General features: G+C 40.5%; 1 protein-coding gene across 4 annotated transcripts in view; it reads right to left on the reverse strand.

Annotated features, from left to right (window-relative positions):
• Mga (MAX dimerization protein MGA) overlaps positions 1-25271 on the reverse strand; it is a 137810-nt gene that overhangs the window by 104022 nt on the left and 8517 nt on the right. The window contains exon 1 of one of the 4 annotated variants that reach the window (XM_045157279.1): positions 7658-7750. The exons of 2 other annotated variants lie outside the window; for them this stretch is intronic. Coding sequence is in view for 1 of the 2 variants with exons in the window: in XM_045157288.1 (XP_045013223.1) it covers positions 7658-7695 (38 nt within the window). In the remaining variant the exon portion in view is untranslated. Of the gene's footprint in view, positions 1-7657; positions 7751-25271 lie in introns of those variants that run through there. One more of the 4 variants, XM_045157288.1, reaches the window with a different exon arrangement.

Here is a 25271-nt window from a genome sequence, read left to right on the forward strand (position 1 = left end):
AGATAGGAGTTGTTTAACATGAGAGAGAGTAAGAGGTACGAAAAGTAGGAAGTAGGAGAGCAGAAACTGCTTAACATTCCCATACCTTTCTTTCACGATCAGAACACTCAGGAAATACAACTTACTCTGTTTTGGATGACACTACCAAACAACCGGGGGGGGGGGGGGGGGGGGGGGAATGACTGAGACTTGTAAGGATAGAGCCAAGAGGAGGTGTATCCAACAGAGCTGATCTGAACTACATCCCACTTAAGAAACATCATTCTTGCTGGGGCGTGGTGGCACACGCCTTTAATCCCAGCATTTGGGAGGCAGAGGTAGGGGGACTGCCATGACTTCGAGGCCACCATGAGATGACATAAATTCCAGGTCAGCCTGAGCTACAGCGAGACCCTACCTCAAAAAAGAAAGAAAGAAAGAAAGAAAGAAAGAAAGAAAGAAAGAAAGAAAGAAAGAAAGAAAGAAAGAAAGAAAGAAAGGCAAAGCAAAGAAGTATCATTCTTTTCTCTTTACTATTCCGGAGAAGATAAGCAACAACATAGGCAGGAATTATGCTGGAACAATCTAGACCAGAAAACTAGTTTACAGACTTTTGATAGCCTTTTTAAGTTCCTGATTCAAAAGCTTTCAAGATCTTAGGCAAGGTTGAAAGCAAACGTTTAATATCTTTTTATTCTTCCAGAACTTCAAGAATCTCTTCCTGCTTCCAACAAGAATGCCTTCTCAAGGGTCTTAATGTTTTCTCAAGCAAAAATTCTGTTCTGGGACTGGAGAGATCGTTTAGTGGTTAAGGCACTTGCCTGCAAAGCCTAAGGACCAAAGTTCAATTTCCCAGTACTCCTGTAAAGCCAGCTGCACAAAGTGGGTCATGCAGCTGAAGTTCGTTTGCAGCAGCTAGAAGGCCTGGCACACCCATTTCTCTCTCCCTCTCCCTTGCAAATAAATAAATCAAATTTTAATTTTATTCTGAAGCAAAATTTGTATTTATATAGCATTAAAATATCTGTCTCTAGGGTATGAATTACTGGTCAATAGCTAAAGAGATGATCCAAAGGGCATCTCTAATTTGAGAAATCTTTCAAGAATAACTTGGATAGAAGGAGAGTGGAAATTATTTTAGCACTCCTTTTTCTCCACAAAATAAAAAACCAAAAAAAAAAAAAATGCTAAAAACCAACCTCAATGTTCAACATTATATCTCCTAGTAGATAAAATCATCCATGGTGGAGTCTAATCGACCTAAAAAGGTTGCAAGGTGTATTACAAGAGTCAGAGGTCTATAAAAACTTGTAAATTTATATGTTAATGGTTTTTTAAAAATATTTTATTTGTATTTATTTATTTGAGAGAGAGAAAGAGGCAGAGAGAGAGAATATGAATGGGTGTGCCAGGGCTTCCAGCCACTGCAAACAAACTCCATCCAGATGCATGTGCCACCTTGTATATCTGGCTTACATGAGTCCTGGGGAATTGAACCGAGGTCGTTTGGCTTTGCAGGCCAGTGCCTTAACTGCTAAGCCATCTCTCCAGCCCGATTTTTTTTTTTGAGGTAGGTTCTTACTGTAACTCTGGCTGGCCTTGAAATCAGAGATCCTCCTAAATTCATCTCTGTAGTGCTGGGATTAAAGGTGTGCACCACCACACCCAGCCTCCTCATCCTTTTATTATTATTATTATTATTATTAGAGAGAGAAAGAGGCAGAGAGAATGGGCATACAAGGGCCTTTCAGCTGCAGTGAATGAAATCCAGGCGCATGGGCCCCCTTGTGCACATGTGGAACATTGCACACTGGCATCACTGTGCTTTTGGCTATGTGGGACCTGGAGATTCAAACATGCGTTCTTAGACTTTGCAGCCAAGTGCCTTAACTGCTAAGCACTCTCTCCAGACCTCCCCACTGTTCTTAAAAAAACATTTATTTGAGAGAGACAGGCAGAGTAAGAGAGTTTGGGCATATAAAGAAACTCCAAGCATAAGGCCACTTTGTGTAACTAGCTTTACATAGGTACTGGGGAATCAAACCCAGACCATCAGGCTTTACAAACAAGTCTCTTTAACCATGAGCCATCTCTCCAGCCCCCCTCACCCTTTTTGGACATCTACTTTACTCTCTAATAAAATTTCATCCAGCTTTTCTATTTCTGTGTGCTTCTTCAATTCCTTGGATAAGATGCCAAGAACTAGAAACTGTAGACAGAGACCACTAGTAAAAAGACCAGTGAAATGGGTTCACTGCTATGATTCCATGCCATATGTTTTAGAAGAAGTTTAGAATTTATTTGTGGGAGGGGTTTGGACAGTGAAAACTGCTCATGAGATTTCAGATGAGAATATGGTACTCTGTTGGGAACATTAATGTTCTGAGACTTATGGGAGGCTCAGGTTAAAGGTGATGAATGAAATAATCTGCCAGAGGAAATTTCAAAGCAGCCCAGCATTCAGGGTGTTGTATGAAATTACTGGATTCTATAAGCCATGTTTCAGAGAGAGTTGGTGGCAAAAGCACAGTGAAAAGATTTGAAAACTTGGGTGGAAGAGATGGCTCAGCAGTTTAAAGGCACTTGTTTGAAAAGCCTGATGTCTGGGGTTGAAATCTCCACAACCCACGTAAAGCCAGATGCACAAAATACTGCATGAATCTAGAGTTCACATGCAGTAGAAAAGGCCTTGGAGCACCAATTCTCCCCCCCCCCATTTACAAATAAAAATATTTAAAATATAATTAATTTAAAAAAACACTTGACTCAGCCAGCCGTGGTGGTGTCCACCTTTAATCCCAGCACTTAGGATACAGAGGTAAGAGGATCACTGTGAGTTCAAGGCCACCCTGAGACTACGTAGTGAATTCCAAGTCAGGCTGGGCTACAGTGAGACTCTTATCTCCGGGAGTGGGGGGGGGGGGACAGAATTGAAAACAAGAATTGAAAACTTGCAGTTTGTTTACAAAAGCCCCTGTAAAGGAAGGCATGCTTTCAGAAGAGACACTAAAAATAAGCCATTATTGTGCATCAAAGGATGCATTGACAGCATTTCAGGAATTGGCTAGATCCTATCACATACTCAAGAGTATAAAAGAAGCTGAAGCCAGGCATGGTGGTGCATACCTTTAATCCCAGCACTAGGGAGGCAGATGTAAAGAGATAGCTGAGAGTTCAAGGCCGCCCTGAAACTACACTGAGAATTCCAGGTCAGCCTGGTCTAGAATGAAACCAAAAGACATAGGTTTGCAGACTGGGTTAAACAGGTTCCTTCAATTTGTTGCCTCCAAGAAACTTACTTTTCTACACAGGATGGACATTATCTTAGGGTGAAAGGTTGGAAAACGGTGTTTCAAGCAAATCGGCCTAGAAAACAAGCAAGGGTTGCTATCCTAATATCTGACAAGGTATACTTCAAGCCAACATTAGTTAAGAAACATAAGGAAGGTCACTTTATAGACTTCAGTCCAAGATAAGGAAGGGCACTTTATATTGATTAAAGGCACACTCCAACAGAAGGACATTACAATCCTAAACATATATGCACCTAACATGGGGGCTCCCAACTTCATTAAAAAAATGCTATTAGAACTAATATCACAGATAATATCAAACACAGTTGTAGTGGGTGACTTCAACACCCCACGGTCATCAAGTCACAGATCATTCTGGCAAAAAATAAACAAAGAGGCATCTGGATTAAATGAGGTCATAGAACAAATGGACCCAACTGATATATACAGGACATCTCACCCAAAGGCTGAAGAATACACATTCTTTTCAGCAGCACATGGAACATTCTCTAAAACAGACCATATAGCCAGGTGTGGTGGCGCATGACTTTAATCCCAGCACTCAGGAGGCAGAAGTAGGAGGATCGCTGTGAGTTCGAGGCCACCCTGAGACTCCTTAGTGAATTCCAGGTCAGCCTGGGCTACAGTGAGACCCTACCTCAAAAAAACCAAAAAAATAAAAAATAAAATAAAACAGACCATATAATAGGACACAAAGCAAATCATAACAAATACAGGAAAATTGAAATAATTCCTTGCACTCTATCTGATCATAATGGGATCAAACTACAAATCAATAGCAAGAAAAGCTATAGAAAATACACAAAATCATGAAAACTAAACAATACACTACTAAATGATGAATGGGCCAATGAAGAAATCAAGAAGGAAATCAAAATATTCAGAGTCAAATGATAATGAGAACACAACATACCGAAACCTTTGGGACACAATGAAGGCAGTCCTAAGAAGGAAGTTGATAGCTTTAAGTACCTACATTAAGAAATTAGAAAGGCCTCAAGTAAACAACTTAATGCTTCATCTTAAAGCCTTGGAAAAGAAGAACAAAGCAAATGAAAAATCAGTAGACAGGAAGATATAATAAAGATTAGGGCAGAAGTTAATGAAAGAAAACAATCAAAAAGGTCAATAAAACAAAGAGTTAGTTCTTTGAAAGGATAAACAGGATTGAAAAACCTTTAGCAAATCTGACAAAGAGAGAGAGAGAAGAGATACAAATTAATAAAATTAGAGATGAAAAAGGCACCATCACAACAGATACCAGAGAAATGCAAAAAAAAATCATAGGGATACACTATAAGAACATACTCCACTAAGTTTGAAAATAACAAAGAAATGGATGATTTCCTTGATTTTTATGACCTACCTAAGTTGAATCAAGATGAAATTAACCACTTAAATAGACCTAAAACAAGTATGGAGATCCAAGCAGTTATCAAAAAATCTCTCAACTAAAAAAAAGTCCAGGCCCAGAGGAATTCACTGGTGAATTTTACCAGACCTTCAGGGAAGAACTAACACCAGTGCTTCTTAAACTTTTCCATAAAACAGAAAAAGAAGGAATCCTACCAAATTCCTTCTATGAAGCTAGCCATCACCCTGATACCAAAACCAGGCAAAGAGAACAAAAAAAGAAAATTACAAGTCAGGTGTGGTGGAGCATACCTTTAATTCCAGCACTCGAGAGGCAGAGGCAGGAGATCATCGAGAATTTGAGGCCACCTGACACGACATAGTGAATTCCAAGTCAGCCTGAGCTAGAATGAGACCCTACCCCAGAAAACCAAAAAAAAAAGAAAAGAAAAGAAAATTACAGACCAATCTCCCTAATGAACATAGGTGCAAAACTTCTCAACAAAATATTGGCAAACAGAATACAAGAATATATCAGAAAGATTATTCACCCTGACCAAGTAGGCTTTATCCCAGAGATGCAGGGATGGTCCAACATACACAAATCAATAAATGTAATACATTACATAAATGGACTGAAGGACAAAAATCACGTGATCATCTCATTAGATGTAGAAAAAGCATTTAACAAAATCTAACATCAGTTCATGATAAGTCCTACAGAGACTGGGAATACAAGGAACATATTTCAACATAATAAAGGCTATTTATGACAAGCCTACAGCCAACATAATACTAAATAGAGAAAAACCTGAAGTTTTTGTACTAAAATCAGGAACAAGACAAGGGTGTCCACTGTCTCCACTTTTATTTAATATAGTACTGGAAGTCTTAGCCATAGCAATAAGGGAAGACACACACATAAAAGGGATAATAATTGGAAAGGAGGGCTGGAGAGATGGCTTAATGGTTAAGTGCTTGCCTGTGAAGCCTAAGGACTCCAGTTCGAGGCTCGATTCCCCAATACCCACATAAGCCAGATGCACAAGGTAGTGCACGTGTCTGGAGTTCGTTTGCAGTGGCTGGAGACCCTGATGTAACCATTCATATTCATATCCTCCCCCCCCTCCCTCCCTCCCTCCCTCTCTCTCTCTCTCTCTCTCCACCTCTTTCTCTCCATCTGTCGCTCCCAAATAAATAAATAAAAATAAACCAAAAAATAAAGAAATTGGAAAGGAAGAGGTCAAGTTATCATTATTTGCAGATGACATAATTCTACACATAAAGGACCCTGAATACTCTACCAGCAAAGTGTTAGAGCTGAAAACACCTACAGCCATGTAGCAGGATACAAGATAAACACACAGAAACCAGCAGCCTTCCAGTGTGCTAACAACAAACACACAGAGGATGAAATCAGAGAATCACTTCCATTCACAATTGCATCAAAAATAATAGAATACCTTGGAATAAACCCAACCAAGGAAGTGAAGTATCTCTACAATGAAAACTAAAATACACAAGCTAGAAATAGCAGAAGACACTAGGAAATGGAAAGACATCCTTTGTTCTTGGATTGGAAGAATCAATATTGTGAAAACAGCAATCTTACTGAAAGCCATCTACACATTCAATGCAATCTCCATCAAAATTTCAATGGCATTCTTCACAGAAATAGAAAAAACAACCCAAAAATTCACAAATATCTAAAACAATTTTGAACAACAAAAATAAGGCTGGTGGTATCACCATACCCCTGATTTTAACCTGTATTACAGAGCCATAGTAATAAAAATAGTATGGCACTGGTACAAAAACAGATATGTAGATCAATGGAACAAAATAGAGGACCCAGATGTACGTCTGGCTACCTATAGTCATCTGATCTTCGGTAAAAATGCCAAAAATACTCATTGGTGAAAAGGCAGCCTCTTCAGCAAATGGTGCTGGGAAAACTGGATATGTATCTGTAGAAGGATGAAAATATATTATTCTCTCTTTCCATGTACAAAAATTAAGTCCAAATGGATCAAAGACCTTAACATCAGACCTGAAACTCTGAAGCTGCTAGAGGAAAAAGTAGGGGAAACTCTTCAACATATTGGTCTTGGCAAAGACTTTCTGAATACAACCCCAATTGCTCAGGCAGTAAAAACACAAATTAACCACTGGGACCTCATGAAATTACAAAGCTTTTGAACGGCAAAAGACACTTTGAATAGAGCAAAGAGGCAACCTACAGAATGGGTGAAAATCTTTGCGACTACATAGTGAATTCCAGGTCAGCTTGGGCTACAGCAAGACCCAACTTTGAAAAAATAAAACCAAACAAACAAAACAAACTCTTTTGGGCTGGAGAGATGGCTTAGCGGTTAAGGTGCTTGCCTATGAAGCCTAAGGATCCATGTTCAACTCTCTATATGCCACATAAGCCAGATGCACAAAGGTGAGGCAAGTGCAGGGTCAAACATGCCTACTAGGTGGCACAATCGTCTGAAGTTCGACTGCAGTGGCTGAGGCCCCAGTGAGCCAATTCTCTCTCTCTCTATCTCTAACTAAATAAAATCTTTTAACTGAGACATCTAAAAGGTATGGTTAATTATATCCAAATGTGAAACTTGTATGTTTCGTATTGGTTGCATAAAGCCTTTATTTGTTAGATAAAACACTTATTTTATTAGCTTAAGAAATTGTTCTAGGGCACAGGCCCAGAAGGGTAATGTGACTGGGGCTCTTCCAACCTGGCTAGGTCTGCCATTTTCAAATTTCAGAGTCACATGACTGTAATCTTGCTGCTTAGCTGCTTATATGTACACGTACATGTGTGTCCTGGACAGAAATAAAACTGGATTGTTGGGGATATTCTGAAAGTGTGCCAGAATTAGTGAATGAAAAAGTCCTTATGTCGCAGTGTATTGCATAGTGATGGTCTTCAGCACCTTCTTCATGCAGTAGCTTGGAAAAAGTGACACTTGAATTTCCATCATATTTCGCTATAAACAAGGACTTACCTGCAGAAATTAGTATGAAGAAAGGTTAACCCATTCATCTCAAAACATTGGGTAACTTTCCAGATGCTGTTCTCTATTTTTATGTTATTGCACCAATGATCTGTATAAATAATTAAGATGCAACCATTTACTACGCAGAGTTTAATAGCCTGTAACAATTAACTTTAGTAACTGTTACTCAATATTACATCCTGCAAAATTCTTCTGTTTTGAAGTAAGGTAACTTAAAGGCACATAGTAGAAATAGAATCAGTTATTCCATTCCTTCCATTGGGACTTGAAAATTATACATCTCTAAAGAATGGCTAGACTCTTCATTGAGAAAAAATATTTTTCTTGTTGTGGGTTGCATTTGTATTATTAATTTTTCTTTTCACCTGACCACACTTTCATCTTTAACCAGAATACCTCTATTCTTTGGAAATTCTGCAGTTTATTTCAGGTATTTTAAAACAAACGAGGCATGGTGGTATAGGCCTTTAATCCCAATGCTTAGAAGGCTGAGGTGGTAGGATCAGCATGAATTTGAATTCCAGGTCATCCTGGACCAGAGTGAGACCCTATTTAAAAAAAAAACAAAAACAAAAAACAAACAAACAAACAAAATGTTCAAAACAAGCCTATGCAGTTCTTAAGCACTAATTTAAATGACTTACAAGTAGAACTGAGAAAATATTCAAATTTAACATATGAGTGAGGACTCTGGTCACGTGTAGACATATGATTTAAGTGTGACCAGCTATCTGTCAGTCTCTGAAAAAGACAATATTCTTAGAATGAAAAATCAAAATTGAACAATTGTAGAATGATGATCCTAAATATTTTTTCTGTCTTATGCCGTGTCTTCTAAATTTTTGTAACTGCCAAAACAAATAATGAAATTGTTCTAATTACACAAAATTTCATTGTACCTATCATCTTTCATCTTTTAAATGGTGGTTAAATAAACAACTGGCAATAATAAATTGGTGAGATCAGTCCAAGCTTTTAGCTTTTTCAGCCTGACATACTTTTATGAGTTTTTCTAAATCTAAGACCTTATTTAATCTCTGTACCCACTATAAAGCCAAATGTTCAAGTGGTACATGCATCTGGAGTTATTTCCAGCAGGAGGAAGTCCAGGTGTGGCCATTCTCTCTCACTTTCCATCTCTCATGTTAGTAAATAAATACTTTTTAAAATGAACTTATCAGTGGGTCAATCTCAAAATACACACACACACACACACACACAAATGGTATCACACAAAAAGTTATTAAGACCTGATAGCTATCACCTTTAATTCTAGCCCTTGGAAATGGGCAGAATTGGAAAAGAGGCTACTCTGAGATACACACTAAGTTTCCAGCCATATAAGCCACTATATCAAACATATACATACATTAATGGTATCATATAAAGAGTAATTAAGGCCATGTCATTAGTGCATATAATCTCAGCACTAGGGAAGCATTTTGAGATTCAGGCTAGACTGGGATGCATAGCAAAAAAAAAAAAAAAAAAAAAAAAAAAAAGGAAGAGGCTGGCCCATTTTTAAAAATATATATAGTCAAATTTTCTTCAGTGTCATAGGCACTAGTAAACTACCTAGGAGCATGTAAATAAATACTCATCCATGTTCCTGTAAGTAACCCTAATTAAACTCATTAGTTCGATAAAAAAATAAAAAAGCTGAACATAATCCCACCACTCAGGAGGCAGAGGTAGGAGGATCGCCAAGAGTTTGAGGCCACCCTGAGACTACATAGTGAATTCCATCTCAGCCTGGGCTACAGTGAAACCCTACCTTGAAAAACCACCACCAACAACAACAAGCAAACAAACAAAACAAAACAAAAACAGGCACCTGACAATACCTGAGGTTGTCCTCTAACCAACACAAACACACACAGAAATAATTTTGTTTGTTTGTTTGTTTTTCAAGGTAGGGTATCCCTCTAGGCCAGGCTGACCTGGAATTTACTATGTAGTCTCAGGCTGGCCTTGAACTCACACCAACCCTCCTACCACTGCCTCCTGAGGGCTGAGATTGAAGGCAGTACCACCACTCCTGGCTAAATAAGTTTTTTAAAGGTTATTTTGTTTGCTTGGTTTCTGTTTGTTTGTTTGTTTATACTTTTTTTATTTGCAAGTAGAGAGAGACAGGGCATGCCAGGCCTTCTAGCCACTGCAAACAAACTCCAGATTCATGTGCCACTTGGTGCATCTGGCTTACATGGGTACTGAAGAATCAAACCTGGATCCTTAGGCTTCAGTCAAGGGCCTTAACCATTAAGCAATCTCTCCAATCCACACATTCTCTCTCTTTTTTTTTAATTTTTATTTATTTATTTATTTGACAGCAACAGATACAGGGAGAAAAACAGATAGAGGGAGAGAGAGAGAATGGGCGCGCCAGGGCTTCCAGCCTCTGCAAACGAACTCCAGACGCGTGCGCCCCCTTGTGCATCTGGCTAACGTGGGAAACCAAGCCTCGAACCGGGGTCCTTAGGCTTCACAGGCAAGCGCTTAACCGCTAAGCCATCTCTCCAGCCCACATTCTCTCTTTTGAGAAGCACAGACTTTCTTTTTATGAAGGGTGGGCAGGAGCTTGGTACTGAAACCAGGGCCTGACACATGCTAGGCAAGCAGTCTACTAATGAAATATATTCCCAACCCCTTTATTGTTGTTGTCTTTGGGTGAGAGGGGACACACGTATTTGGTTTTATTTTTGCTGCTATTGTCTTCTGGGGCAGGGTCTCAAGTAACCTCAGGCAAGCCTTGAATTCCTGGTCTCATTGCCTATACCTCCCAAGTTTTACAATTTACAGATGTACATCATCACATCCACCTATCTTTACTTACTCATTTCTCTTTCTTCTCCCTTTCTCCTTAACAAGTGGCTACTGGGCTGGAGAGATGGATTAGTAGTTAAGGAGTTTGCCTGCAAAGCCCAGGGACCCAGGTTCGATTTCCCAGTACCCATGAAAGCCAGATGCACAAGGTGGCACATGTGTTTGGAGTTCATTTGCAGTGGCTAGAGGCATCCATTCTCTATCTGCCTCTTTCTCTTTCTCTCTCAAATAAATAATTAAAAATAAAATATTTCAATAAAAAAGGTGCTATCACCAGGAGTGGTGGCACATGCCTTTAATCCCAGCACTGAGGAGGCAGAAGGTGGAGGATTGCCCTGAGTCTGTGGCCATCCTGAGACTACAAAGTGTATTCTAGGTCAGCCTGAGCTAAAGTACAACCCTACCTCAAAAAAAAAAAAAAAAAGTAGCCATCATATTGGTATTTTTAGTAGCTGATGTGAATTAACAGCCCTAGATGTACCTTGCAAGGGAAGCCTTTAAATGCCTTACTCCCAGCACTCAGGAGGCAGAAACAGGTGGACTGGTGTGAGTTCTAATGAATTCCAGGTCAGCCTGGTCTACAGCAAGACCCTACCTCAAAAAGATTTTTTTTTTTAATTTATTTGAGACAGAGAGAAAGAAAGAATGGTAACGCCAGGGCCTCTTACCACTGAAAACAAACTGCAGACACATACCACTTTGTGTGCTTGGCTTTATATGAGAACTAGGGAATCAAACCCAGGTCAGCAAGCTTTGCAAGCAAGTGTCTTTAACTGCTGAGTCATCTCCCCAGCCCAAATTTTAAATAATGTTAATATTCTTATTTTGACATTGACATATTATATTAATTTGGAAAAAGGACCTACCTGCTATATGTAAAAGATGAGCCACAGATCCTTGGTCGTGAAGATAACTAGTATATTAAAATTATATAATCTACCTCTGTCCATAAATCTTTCACAAGGCTCCTAATTTAAAGCAGTTTGTCATCATTTCTCAGACTTTTGACATATTTCTCAGCTTTGTCATGTACCCTCTAATGTCTTCACTGACATTCGTCTCAAGAAAGTATGATTTGGATTGTTTTCATTGCTCCAGAGCCATAGCATACTTTTGTATGCCCCAGGCAAATTTGCTTTCTGGGGTCCTTGATACAAAATTTAAAGTTAGACTGGACAAAGTATGGTATACCTGTACTAGGGAGGTGGAGGCTAGAATAAGGAATTCATAAGCAAGTTCACAGCCAGCCTGGACTGTATGAGATACTGCCTCAAAATGCTAAAAATAGGGGCTGGATAGATGGCTCAGCAGTTAAAGGCATTTGCTTGAAAGCCTGATGGCCTGGGTTCAGTTCCCCAGTAGCCATGTAAAGCCAGAGGCACAAAGTGATATACGTATCTGGAGTTTGCAGCAGCTGGAGGCCCTGGCGTACCCATTCTTTCTGTCTCTCTTCTCTCAATCTCTCTCACTCGGCTTGCAAATAAATAAAAATATTTCACAAAAAAAATATGTATTTTTTTAAAGGCTGGAGACATGGCTCAGCAGTTAAAGGCACTTCCATGCAAAACGTGATGGGCCAGGTTCAATTCAACAGTACCCACTTAAAGCCGGATGCACAAAATGGTGCATGCATCTGCTATTCCTTTGCGCAAGAAACCCTGACACACCTTTAACACTACCACTTCAGAGCAAGGTAGGAGGATCACTGTGAGTTCAAGACAGTCTGAGCTAAAGTAAGACCCTACCTCAAAAAAATACAAAAATAAGCCTTGTGTGGTGGTGACACCTTTAATCCCAGCACTTGAGAGACAGAGGTAGAAGGATCGCTTTGAATTCAAGGCCACCCTGAGACTACATAGTGAATTCCAGGTCAGTCTGGGCTAGAGTGGAACCCTACCTTGAAAAATCGAAAAACCAAAAAATAAAATAAAATAAAGGCCAAGTGTGGTGGCTTTAATCCCAGCACTTGGGAAGCAGAGGTAGAAGGATCTATCTGAGACTATTCTTTTTAAACTGCCTTATTATTATTATTTCATCATATTCTTTTGTTTATTTGCATGTGTGCATGCGTGCATGCATGCATGTGTACATGCCAAGGTCTCTAGCTGCCACACACCAGGCACATGACACCACTTTTCATATTCAGCTTATATAGGCAGCTTGGGTATTGAACCCAGGCTGGCAGGCAAATACCTTAAACTGGTGAGCCATCTTCCCAGTCCCCTATTTAAAAAAAAATAATAATAATAATGGGCTGGAGAGATGGCTTAGCAGTTAAGCGCTTGCCTGTGAAGCCCAAGGACCCTGGTTCAAGGCTCGATTCCCCAGGACCCACATTAGCCAGATGCACAGGAGGCGCACACGTCTGGAGTTCATTTGCAGTGGCTGGAGGCCCTGGTGCGCCCATTCTCTCTCTATCTGCCTCTTTCTGTCTCTCAAATAAATAAAATAAAAATAAACAAAATAAATGGAGGTTTGGGGAGATGGATCAGTAAATAAAGGCACTTGTTCCTAAAGCCTGCTGACTCAGGCTCAATTCCCAATACTCATGTAAAGACACATGCACCAAGTGGCACATGTGTCTGGAGTTTGCAGTGGCAAGAGGGCCTGGCACATCCATAGTTGCTCCTTTTTTTTCCTGAGACAAAGTCTCATGTAGCCCAGGCTAACCTGGAATTTGGTCATATAGTTGGTGTCATTGATCATCTTGCCTCTACCTCCTGAGTGCTGGGATTATAGGTATGTACTACTACGCCTGGTTGTAAGCAGTGCTAGGGATCAAACTTAGAGTTTCAGGCATATTAGGCGAGCACTCTACCAAATAAGCTACATCCCCAGGCTTCTGATTTTTTTTTATAAATATTTGTTCATTATTTATTTATTTATTTGAGAGCGACAGACACACAGAGAAAGACAGATAGAGGGAGAGAGAGAGAATGGGCGCGCCAGGGCTTCCAGCCACTGCAAACGAACTCCAGGAACGTGCGCCCTCTTGTGCATCTGGCTTACGTGGGACCTGGGGAACCAAGCCTTGAACCAGGGTCCTTAGGCTTCACGGGAAAGCGCTAAACTGCTAAGCCATCTCTCCAGTCCTGATTTTTTTTTTTTAATAAAGGCATCTTTATTTACTTATTTGCAAGCAGAGAGAGGAAGGGATGGAGAGAGAATGAGTGCTGCAAATGAACTCCAAATGCATGCACCACTCTGCACATGTGATTCTGTATGTACTGGGCAATGGAACTTGGGTCCTTAGACTTTATAGGTAAGCACCCCAGCTACGAAACTCGTTCTACAGCCCCTGATTTTGTTTTGTTTTTGTTTTTCAAGGCTGACCTGGAATTCATTATGTAGTCTCAGGGTGGACTTGAACTCACAGACATCTTCCTATTTCTGCCTCCTGAGTGCTGGGATTAAAGGTGTGCACCACCACGCCCAGCTGACCAGAAGTGTTTTTACTTTATCACCTTTACATGGGAATTATGATTATGTTACTGTTCTGGTCAAACTTGGACTCATTTGATCTAAATATAGAAGAAGAGGTCATTATGTAAGTTATGTATGTTAAGCCAGGTATGGTGTTTCATGCCTGCAATCCAAGCACTTGGGAAGTTGAATGAGGAGGATTTCCATGAATGACAGCCAGTCTATGTTACAGAATGAGACCCTGTCTCAAATAAACAAAACAAGGGGGCTGGAGAAATGGTTCAGCAATTAAGAGCACTTGCTTGTAAAGCCTGATGACCTAGTACCCACATAAATCCAGATGCAGAAAGTGGTACATGTGTCTACAGTTTGCAGTGGCAAGAGGCGCTGGGATGCCCATACTATCTGTCCATCTATCTGTCTCAAATAAATAAATAGAACAGAAGAGATGGCTCAGCAGTTAAGGAACTTGCCTACAAAACCTAATAACCTGGGTTCTATTCCCAGTACCCACATAGAGACAGATGCAGAAAGTAGCACATGCATCTGAAGTTCATGTGCAGTGGCTGGAGCCCCTGACACACCCATATTCTCTCTTTTTTCTGCATGCATATAAATAAATAAAAATAGAATTAAAAAATATTTTTTAGCCAGGCATGGTAGCACACCCCTTTAATCCCAGCACTCGGGAGGCAGAGGTAGGAGGATCGCCTTGAGTTCGAGGCCACCCTGAGACTCCATCATGAATTCCAGGTCAGCCTGGGCTAGAGTGAGACCCCACCTCGAAAAACCAAAACAAAAAACAAAAAAAAAATTTTTTAAATATTTTCTGCTATGCCTGGTGGCACATGCCTCAATCCCAGTGTTTGAGAGACAGAGGTAGAAGGCTCGCTGTGAGTTCCAGGCTTCCCTGTGACTACATAGTGAATTCTAGGTCAGCCTAGGCTAGAGCAAGACCCTATCTCAAACAAAACAAAAGAATGGAAAAGTAACATGCAGTGTTGAAAACCTTTCATTCTGAAAAATACAAATACAAGGCTCGAGAGATAGCCCAGCAGTTAAAGGTGCTTGCTTGAAAATATAAATACAGTTAACATTTTGGAGAAACACTAACATGCATACTTCTGTAAAGAGGTTACTGGGTAGAAGAAGGTATTTATGTAATCTAACCTCTTCTTCCAAACTCAATGCAACTGGGAACCTAATTCTTATGTGACTCCAAACCTCATTTTACTCTCAGGGTAACAAGATCCCATTTCCACTCCTTAATCCTAAAGCCTGGATTAGTATCATTTCAAATATAATACAATCTATTTTTGACATCAAGATTTCATACCACAGGAATACAGTTTCAAGAGGTGGTCAGTACCAACCACTGACTACTTACTATAGGCAAAGTATTGTTTTTAGCACTTCACATTCTTTGTCTCACTAATCCTTCATTAAAAATAATCACAGTTTTTGAAGTTCTCTATAAAGCCCCCTCTCTGTAACCCCCAAGTTGACTGCTCCGCTCTTGAGAGCCACTTATAAGCCTCTCATAACTTCAGTAATAATCCCCTTGTCCTCTATTTAAACTCAAACATCATGTCAAAATCCCAAAAATGGTTTTGGGGGCAGAAGGGTCATTGGACCTCTTTGTTCCTCTTCCCAATGTGGCCAAATTGAATAAACCTTTTTTCTCTGTTTTTCAATATTAGTCTAATTGTTGAGGACAAGCGACCAAGCTTAACTTGTTAGGGTTGCCAGGATCAATAGTCTGACTCTACCAATAATAGTGTGATAGACTAACAGACTAAAACATAAAGGCCGGGTGTAGTAGTGCACACCTTTAATCCCAGCACTTGGGAGGGAGAGGTAGGAGGACTGCTGTGAGTTCAGGCCAGCCTAAGACTACACAATGAATTCCAGGTCCGTCAGTACTACAGCAAGACCCTACCTCAAAAATAAATAAATAAATAATAAACATAAGCCCAACACTCTGGAGACTAAAGTAGGAGGATCACTGTGAGTTCGAGGCCACTGAGTGAGTTAAAGGTCAGCCTGGGGTATAGTTAGACTCTTCCTCAAAAAAACCCAAATAAATGACAAGTGTGGCAGTGCATGCCTATAATCCTAGAGCCTGGGAAACCAAGGCACACAGATTCCAAGCCAGACAGGGGTATAGAGCCAGAAAGGAAAGGTAAAGAGAAGTAGGAAGGGGGGAGAGGGAAGGAAGGGCAAAGGGAGGAAAAGGGGGGAAAGAGAGGAAAGGGGAAAAGGTAGGGAAGTAAAAAAAATTATATGCCTCTACTCCAGTTCCTGAGAGACTTCCTAGACCCTTATAATTTCCTGAAAGGAACATGTAATGACCAACTCCTACATTACTTGGAAATGTCATGGATAATGAGGGAATCTCTTGTTTTGAGATGCTCTTGGGGAGTTCCCAAATAGCCTAAAATGAGGGCTAGAACCTAGGGGAACCAAGTTATTATAAAACTGGAACTTTTTTTATTTTTTTGGTTCTTCAAGGTAGGGTTTTGCTCTAGCCCAAGCAGACCTGGAATTCACTATGTAGTCTCAGGCTGACCTCGAACTCATAGCAATCCTCCTATCTCTGCCTCTGAGTGCAATCGTAATCCTCTAAACAGTCCACCATGAAGAGAAGGGTTTGGAGAAAATTAAGTCTCAAAATCAAAGAGAATTTTCTTTACCATTGCCTGGAAAATTTAATGTGTAGGGATGGATCATGAATATAAAGGGTTTATGGGGCTGGGAAGATGGCTCAATGGGCCATACCCTTGCCAAACAAAAACTTGAGGAGCTAAGTTTGGATCCTGTGCACCCATATAAATGACAAAACAACATAGTGGCCCACCTGTAATCCCAGTGTTTAGGAAGTGGAGAAAAGGAGTCCCTGGTGCTGGACAGCTAGAATGGGTTCAAATGAGATACTATGCCTCAATAAAAAAGGTGGAGAATGATTGAGGAAGACACTGAACATCAATTTCTGGGCTCCACACAGATGTACACATGTGTGCTCACAAATGTGAATGTGCATACACACAATAAACATACACATGAAAAAAATAAAGATTTAAGGCTGGAAAAATGGATTAGTGGTTAAGGCACTGCTTGTAGGCGAAGCCTAAAGACCTAGGTTCAACTCCCCAGTACCCACATAAAACAAGATGCACAAGGTGGCGCATGCATCTGGAGTTTGTTTGCAGTGACTAAAGGCCCTGCCGTGACCATTTTCTCTCTCTTTCTCTCTCAAATAAAATAAATAAATAAAGGCAGGTGTGGTGGCTCACACCTTTAATCCCAGAACTCGGGAGGCAGAGGTAGGAGGATCGCCATGAGTTGGAGACCACCCCGAGACTACATAGTGAATTCCAGGTCAGCTGGGCTAGAGTGACACCCTACCTGGAAAAAAGTAGAATGAAAAATTTAGCTGGGTATGATGGAGCACACCTTTAATCCCAGCACTTGGGACGCAGAGGTAGGTGGATCACAGTGAGTTCTAGGTTAGCCTGGGCTAGAGTGAGACCCTATCTCAAAAAAAAATTTTTTTATTAACCTTACAAGGTAAGAAACAAAAGGCAGAGAGGTACAAAGGAAAATAAAAGAATTAAATAAATCCAGAAAAAGGTTAATGGAACATCCTCAAAAAGGACAGAAAAATAAAATGGAGATGATTAATTCATTCAAGAAACACTACATATATATGTATATGTGTGTGCATACACACACACACACACACCAGCCTCTGTGTCAAGTGCAAGGAAACAAAAACACTGACTAAAAGCAATGAGATTTTTTTGTTTTTGTTTTTGTTTTTGTTTTTCAAGGTAGGGTCTCACTTTGGCCCAGACTGACCTGGAATTCACTATGGAGTCTCAGGGTGGCCTTGAACTCATGGCGATCCTCCTACCTCTGCCTCCCGAGTGCTGGGATTAAAGGTGTGCTCCACCATACCTGGCTGAGATTTTTTTTTTTAAATTAGATTCTGGAACAGAATAAGAACATTAATGAAAACATCCAATGAAATCCAAATGAAGTGTGAAAATTTTTGTTGTCTTTTATGGTTTTTTCATGGTAGGGTTTAACTCTAGCTCAGGTTGACCTGGAACTCACTATGTAGTCTCAGGGCAGCCTTGAACTCACGATGATCCTCCTACCTCTGCTTGCCAAGTGCTGGGATTAAAATCGTGTGCCACCATGCCTGGCTGAAGTCTGAAATTTATTTAATAATGTTCCAATGTTGATGACTTGAGTTTTGTTTGTTGATTTTTTAAAAATTTTTTTTGTTTGTTTTTATTTATTTGAGAATGACAGACAAAGAGGCAGAGCGAGAGCGAGAGAGAGAGAGAGAGAGGGAGAGAACGGGTGTGCCAGGGTCTCTAGCCACTGCAAGTGAACTCCAGACACGTGCGCCCCCTTGTGCATCTGGCTCACATGGGTCCTGGGGAATCGAGCCTCGAACTGGAGTCCTTAGGCTTCACAGGCAAGCGCTTAACCGCTAAGCCATCTCTCCAACCCTGTTTGTTGATTCTTAACATGTAATGTAAGATGTCAACATTAGAGGAAACTGGGTCAGAGGTATATGGGGACGCTGTACTACCTTTGCAACTGAAAAGTGATACCTTAGCCAGGTGTGGTGGTGCACACCTTTAATCCCAGCACTTAGGAGGCAGAGGTAGGAGGATTGCCATGAGTTCCAGGCCATCCTGAGACTACACAGTAAATTCCAAGTCAGCCTGAGCTAAAGTGAAACCCTGCCTTGAGGAAAAAAAGTGATAACTTAAAAAATTAAATGTAAAATTAGCATTTATCCACAGTTTTACTTCTTTTTGAGGGGGAGAGGGAATTTGAGGTAGGGTTTCAGTCTAGTCCAGGCTGACCTGGAATTCACTATGTAGTCGCAGGGTGGCCTAGAACTCACAGTGATCCTCCTACCTCTGCCTCTGGAGTGCTGGGATTAAAGGTGTGCACCACCATGCCTGGCTTATTTTTAATATATTTATTTATTTATTTGAGAGAAAAAAAGAAATAAGCAGAGAGACAAATAGACAAGGGGCACAGCAGGGCCTCCAGCCACTGCAAATGAACCCAGACGCATATGTGGGTCCTCAGCTATTGAACCTAGGTCATTTGGCTTTGCAGGCAAGCACCTTAACCCCTAAACCATTTCTCTAGCCCCAGTTTCACTTCTTGATATACAACTTCAAAATAACTGCAAGCAGAAACTTGAAGAAGTATTTGAACACCCATATTCATAGCAACATTATTACCATAGCCACAAGGTAAAAATAACCCAAGTATGCACTGAAAAGGATAAGAAAAAAAATGCAGTGTATTTATAATGGAGTATTATCCAGCCTTAAAAAAAAAAAAAAAAAGGTGGGCTGGGGAGATGGCCTAGCGGTTAAGCACTTGCCTGTGAAGCCTAAGGACCCCCGTTCGAGGCTCGCTTCCCCAGGTCCCACGTTAGCCAGATGCACAAGGGGGCGCACGCGTCTGGAGTTCGTTTGCAGAGGCTGGAAGCCCTGGCGCGCCCATTCTCTCTCTCTCCCTCTATCTGTCTTGCTCTCTGTCTGTCGCTCTCCAATAAAAAATTTTTAAAAAAATTTTAAAAAAAAAGGCAAAATCATGATACAATAAAAAGATCATCGGATGGAGGGCATGAGTAGGTAAAGCACAAATTTTCTGAGAACAGTAGAAATATTCCATATGGTAACGTAATGATGGACACATGTCATCATACTTACAGAATGTACAGAACCACATGCAAACATGGGCTTTTGATGATTAGGTGTGTCAATATATGTTATCGTTTCTAAAAAATGTACCACTCTGATGGAGAATGCAGAAAATGAAGAAGTTATTATATATTGAAGGCAAGAAGTATATGTAAATCTAAAATTGCTCTTAAAAAGTCCTTAAACTAGGGATATGATGAAGAGTGGAGTTGTGAAGGGGAATGTGGAGGGTAATTTATCATAGTTTATTATCTATAATTATGAAAGTTGTCAATAAAAATTTTCATTATTTTAAAATATTTTATTTCCACCCAGATAGAGAGAGAGGGAATGAGAGAATATGGGTGCACCAGGCCCTCTCAAAAAAAAAAAAAAAAAGTGTGGGGGGAGGGAGGGAATTAACATGTTTTTTTTTTTATAATCATGGAAAATGCTAATAAAAATTTAAAAAAGAAAAAAAAAAGTCCTGAAACCTGGGCTGGAGAGATGGCTTAGGACAAAGCCTAAGGACCCAGGTTCAATTCCCCAGTACCCACGTAAGCCAGTTACACAAGGTAGCACATTTGTCTGGAGTTTGTCTACAGTGGCCAGAGGCCCTGGCGCGCCCATTCTCTTTATATTTGTTTCTCTCTTTATCTCTTTCTCCAATAAATAAATGCAATATCAAAAAAGATATAGTTTGTTAAAGTCCTTAAACTCTTTTGTTTGGTATTTGTTTTTCAAGGTCGAGTCTCACTCTAACCCAGGCAAGCTGGCTGACCTGTAATTCAGTCTGTAGTCTCAGGCTGGCCTTAAACTCATAGCTCTCCTCTAACCTCAGCCTCCCAAGAGTGTGGGCTTAAAGGCATGTGCTGACATGCCCAGCAAATTTCTTTAAAGGAAGGAAATTCTAATACATGCTACAACATGGATGAACCTTAAAGACATAATACAAAATAAAATTAGCCGCCAATAAGTCACTATAGTGCTGAGAAGAAATGACAGTGGAGTGTTCAGTGCTGAGAAAGCTCTATTATACCTTCCAAGGCTCAGGGTCCATTGCAGAAGAAGTGGCAAAAACAATAAGAGCCAAAGGAAGGGTAGGACTGCTTACAGTGCAATCATCCAGACACAAAATGGACTGGATATCCATGACCTTACAGTGCCTTACACTACCTATACAAGGTCTTCATAATAGGAGGAAAAGAGGAAGACATCAAAGAGACTAATTGAAAGAGGGAGGGAAAATGATACAGGAGGGATTTGTGAGGGGGGAAAGTGGGAGTGGGGAGAAAATTATCATGGTTTATTGTTGATAATTATAGAAACTGTCAAAAAAGTTAATTTTTTTTTTTTTTTTTTTTTTTTTTTTTTTTTTTTTTTTGCATGGCCGGGTTTGGTGGTGCATGTCATTAATCCCAGTACTCTTGGGAGGCAAAGGTAGGAAGATCACTGTGAGGATGAGGCCAGCTTCAGACTACACAGTAATTCTAGGTCAGCCTGGGCTGGAGTGAGACCCAACCTTGAAAACACACTTACATTAAGTCTCTAGGGTAGTAAAATTCAGAGGCAAAAAGAGCCAGGTGTGGTAGTACATACCTTTAATCCCAGCATTCGGGAGGCAGAGGTAATAGGATCACAGTGAGTTAGAGGCCACCCTGAGACTACATAGTGAATTCCACTTCAGCATGAACTACAGTGAGATCCTATCTCAGGGAAAAAAAAAAAAAAAAAAAAAAAAAAGAATGGTGGTTTCCAGGAGCTGAGAGGATGAGGAAACAGGAGTTAAGAGTTAAATAGATACACAGTTTAAGAAGGTAAAACACTGGAGATAGACAGTAGTAACAGTCTTACAACAATGTGAATATACTTAATATCACAAAACAGCACACTTGTATCAAATTACTACTCTGTACCCTCATTGAATAAATACAAAAACTGGCTGGGCATGGTGATGCATGCCTTTAATTCCAGCACTTGGGAGCCAGAGGTAGGAAGATCACTGAGTTTGAGGCTAGCCTGAGACTACCGAGTGAATTCTATGTCAGCCTGGGCTAGAACAAGACCATAACTAGAAAAAACAAGTGCAAGTGCTGGGATTAAAGGCCTGGACTAGAGCAAGACCCTTCCTTGAAAAACAAAACCAAAAGCAAATATACATAAATAAAATCAACCTGAAAAAAAGTGCCAGGTATGGTAGATCACATCTGTAATCCCAGCACTCATGAGGCTATAAAGCAGGAAGATTGCTATGAGTTAGAGGTTACAGTTTTGAAAGAAAGGAAGACAAAAGAAAGAAAACACTATAAACTGTTGAGTGTTCTCTATCGTATTTTACCAAATGCGGAAAAAAATTATAATTATAAACCGGGCGTAGTGGCACACGCCTTTAACCCCAGCACTTGGGAGGCAGAGGTAGGAGGATCACAGAGAGTTTGAAGCCACCCTGAGACTACATAGTGAATTCCAGGTCAGCCTGGGCTAGAGGGAGACCCTACCTTGAAAAACCCAAAAAGAAAAAAAAAAGTTTTGGGGATGTAGAAATGGCTCAGTGGTTAAAAGCATCACTTGCAAAGCCTGACTGCTGGGGTTCTATTCCCAAGTACCCACATAAAGCCAGATTCTCAAAGTGGCACATGCAGCTGGAGTTCGTTTGCAGCAGCAAGAGGCCCTAGAGAGACCATGCTTCCTCCTTCCCTTCCTCCCTGCAAATAAATCATAAATAAAAATGTCAGGTAGGGGCTGAAGTGATATTTTAGCAGTTAAGGCACTTGCCTTCAAAGCCTGAGGACCCAGATTTGACTCCCCAGAACCCACATAAACCAGATGCACAAGGTGGTGATGCATCTGGAGTTCATTTCCAATAACTGGAGGCCCTAGTGCATCCATTCACTCTATCTGCCGCTCTCTCTTTCCAATAAATAAAAATTTTAGGGGCTTGAGAGATGGCTTGGCAGTTAAGATACTTGCCTGTAAAGTCTAATGACCTGGGTTCAATTCCTCAGTACCCATGTAATGTGAGATATGCAAAGTGGCATATACATCTGCAGTACATTTGCAATGGCTAGAGGCCCTGGCATGCCCATTCTCTTATCACAAATATATGGAGGAGATATGTGGCATGGGATAAAACTATAAGATAGAGGGCTGGAAGGATGGTTTAGCAGTTAGGGCACTTGCCTGGAAAGCCAAAGGACACAGGTTTGATTCCCCAGGACCCACATAAGACAGATGCACTCTCTCTCTGTGTCAAATAAATAAATTAAAATTAAAAACAAAAAACTGAGATATAGAGATTTTATGTGTCAAGCTAAGTGAGTAACCTGAACTTATCACAAGTTGATTACATTTCCTATGAAGAATTATGTTGATAATCACAGACCCTGGGAGGTAGAGGAAGAAAATCAGGTGTTCAAGGCCATCCTCCACATGTCCCAAACCTACCTGGCCTATATAAAACTGTATCTGGGGGAAGAAAAAAAAAAAAAGTACTGGAGAAATGGCTAATCTGGTAAAATGCTTGCTGCCCAAGCATTAGGACCTGAGTACAGGTTTCAGCACCCATGGGAAAGCTGGGTGTGGCAGCACATACCTATAATCCCAGTCATGGGAAGGTCAAAACAAAAGAACCCCCTGGTGATTGCTGGATACCTAGTCTAGTGGAAATCAGTAAGCTCCAGGTTCAGTGAGAGACCCTATCTCAAAAAATAAGGTGGAACACTGCAAGCCTTATATTTGGCCAGGTAGGCCAAATGAACCAACGGGTGCAATAGTGGCACATCTACCATGGTGGAAACCAACTGCTCTCCAATTGGACTGGAGGCCCACTCCATGGGAGAGAATACATCCCTGATACTGAAAACTTAAAACAGGGGTAGTCATGAGCCCTAGGGGTATAACATCTGCTGCTGTCTGGCTAAATGTATATACTATGCTCACCAAACTGCCCAGTAAGCACTTTTCTTAATGTTCATACCCTTATATTAATGCCACTCTCACTTTTGGTAGAGAATCTTCTCTTTTCTGATGGCAGTGACCTTGTGGTAACTCAGAAGGCATCATGGTGCTAGAAAGAAGTGACCGCAGTGCTCAGTACTGTATTCTCTCTACCACACCTTCCAATGTCTAATGCAGAAGAGGTAGAAGAAAGAATGTAAGAGCCAAAGGAAGGGCAGGACTCCTTACAATGTGCTCCCCACCAGACACAAAATGGCCTGGATATCCATGACCTCATAGTGCCTGATACTACCTACACAAGACCATCATAAGAGGAGGAAAAGATCATGATATCAAAATAAAAGAGAGACTGATTGAGAGGGGGAAGAGGTATGATGGAGAGTGGAGTTTCAAAGGGGAAAGTGGGCAGAGAGACGGAATTACCATGGGATATATTTTATAATCATGGAAGTTGTTAATACAAATTTGAAAAAAAATAAAATAAATTTAAGTGTGTAAATGATTGACTTGAACATGACAAAAATAAAATAAAATAAAATAAAATAAAAGTGGAAGCTGGGTGTGGTGGTGCACACCTTTAATCCCAGCATTCCTGAGGCAGAGGTAGGAGGATCCCTGTGAGTTCAAGGCCACCCTGAGACTACATAGTAAATTCCAGGTCAGTCTGGACTAGAGTGAGACCCTACCTTGAAAACCAATAAAAAACAAACAGAAAAAAAAAATATTTAGCTGGAGAGATTGCCTAGTGATTAAGTCATTTGCTAGCAAAACCAAAGGACCAGGTTGGATTCCCTATTACCCACATAAAATCAGACACACAAGGTGATGCATGCGATTGGAGTTTATTTGCAGTGGCTACAGTCCCTGGCACACCCATTCATATATATTCATTCTCTCTCTCTCTCTCAAATAAATAAATAAAATATTTTTAAAAAACATGAAGTACCATTTTAGTCAAGTATGGTGGTGCATGCCTTTACTTATGCTTAGCCCTTCAGTGGTAGAGGTAGGTTCAGTCATTAACCTTTAAAGCCTTAGAACCCAGGTTCAATTCCCCAGGACCCATGTAAGCCAGATGCACAAGATGGCACATTCATCTAGAGTTCATTTGTAGTGGCTAGAGGCCCGGGCATACCCATTCTCTCTCGCTCCTTCAAATAAATAAATACATAAAAAACAAACAAATGTGCATGCCTGTAATCCCAGCACTCTGGAGGCAGAGGTAGAAGAATCACTATGAGTTCAAAGCCAGCCTGTGACTACATAACTAATTCCAGGTCAGCTTGGGATAGAGAGCAATACCCTACCTCGATAAAACAAAAAACAACAAAAAGATAAATGATGGGGAGGTAGAGAAGAGATAGCACCATAGTAGAATACTTGGTATCATCATCTTCGGCACTTAAATAAATACATACCAAACAATATAGTACTTGGATGCAATGCGTAGCAAACCACCCTCTTCCTATATATGGATTTTGTTTTGTTATTGAAGTATTAAAGATTAATTTTAGGGCACTGAACATGTTGGGCAAGGGTTCTACCAACTGAGCTGTATTTCCAGACCCTCAGACCCTAATGTGTATGGGTTTTCCTTTCCTTTTGTTGCTTTTATGCAACGTGTGAGTGTGTGTATGTATATGTGTGTGTTTGGTTTTTCGAGGTAGGGTTTCACTCTA

This window comes from Jaculus jaculus, chromosome 8 (assembly GCF_020740685.1).
Source record: "Jaculus jaculus isolate mJacJac1 chromosome 8, mJacJac1.mat.Y.cur, whole genome shotgun sequence".
Taxonomy (NCBI): domain Eukaryota; kingdom Metazoa; phylum Chordata; class Mammalia; order Rodentia; family Dipodidae; genus Jaculus; species Jaculus jaculus.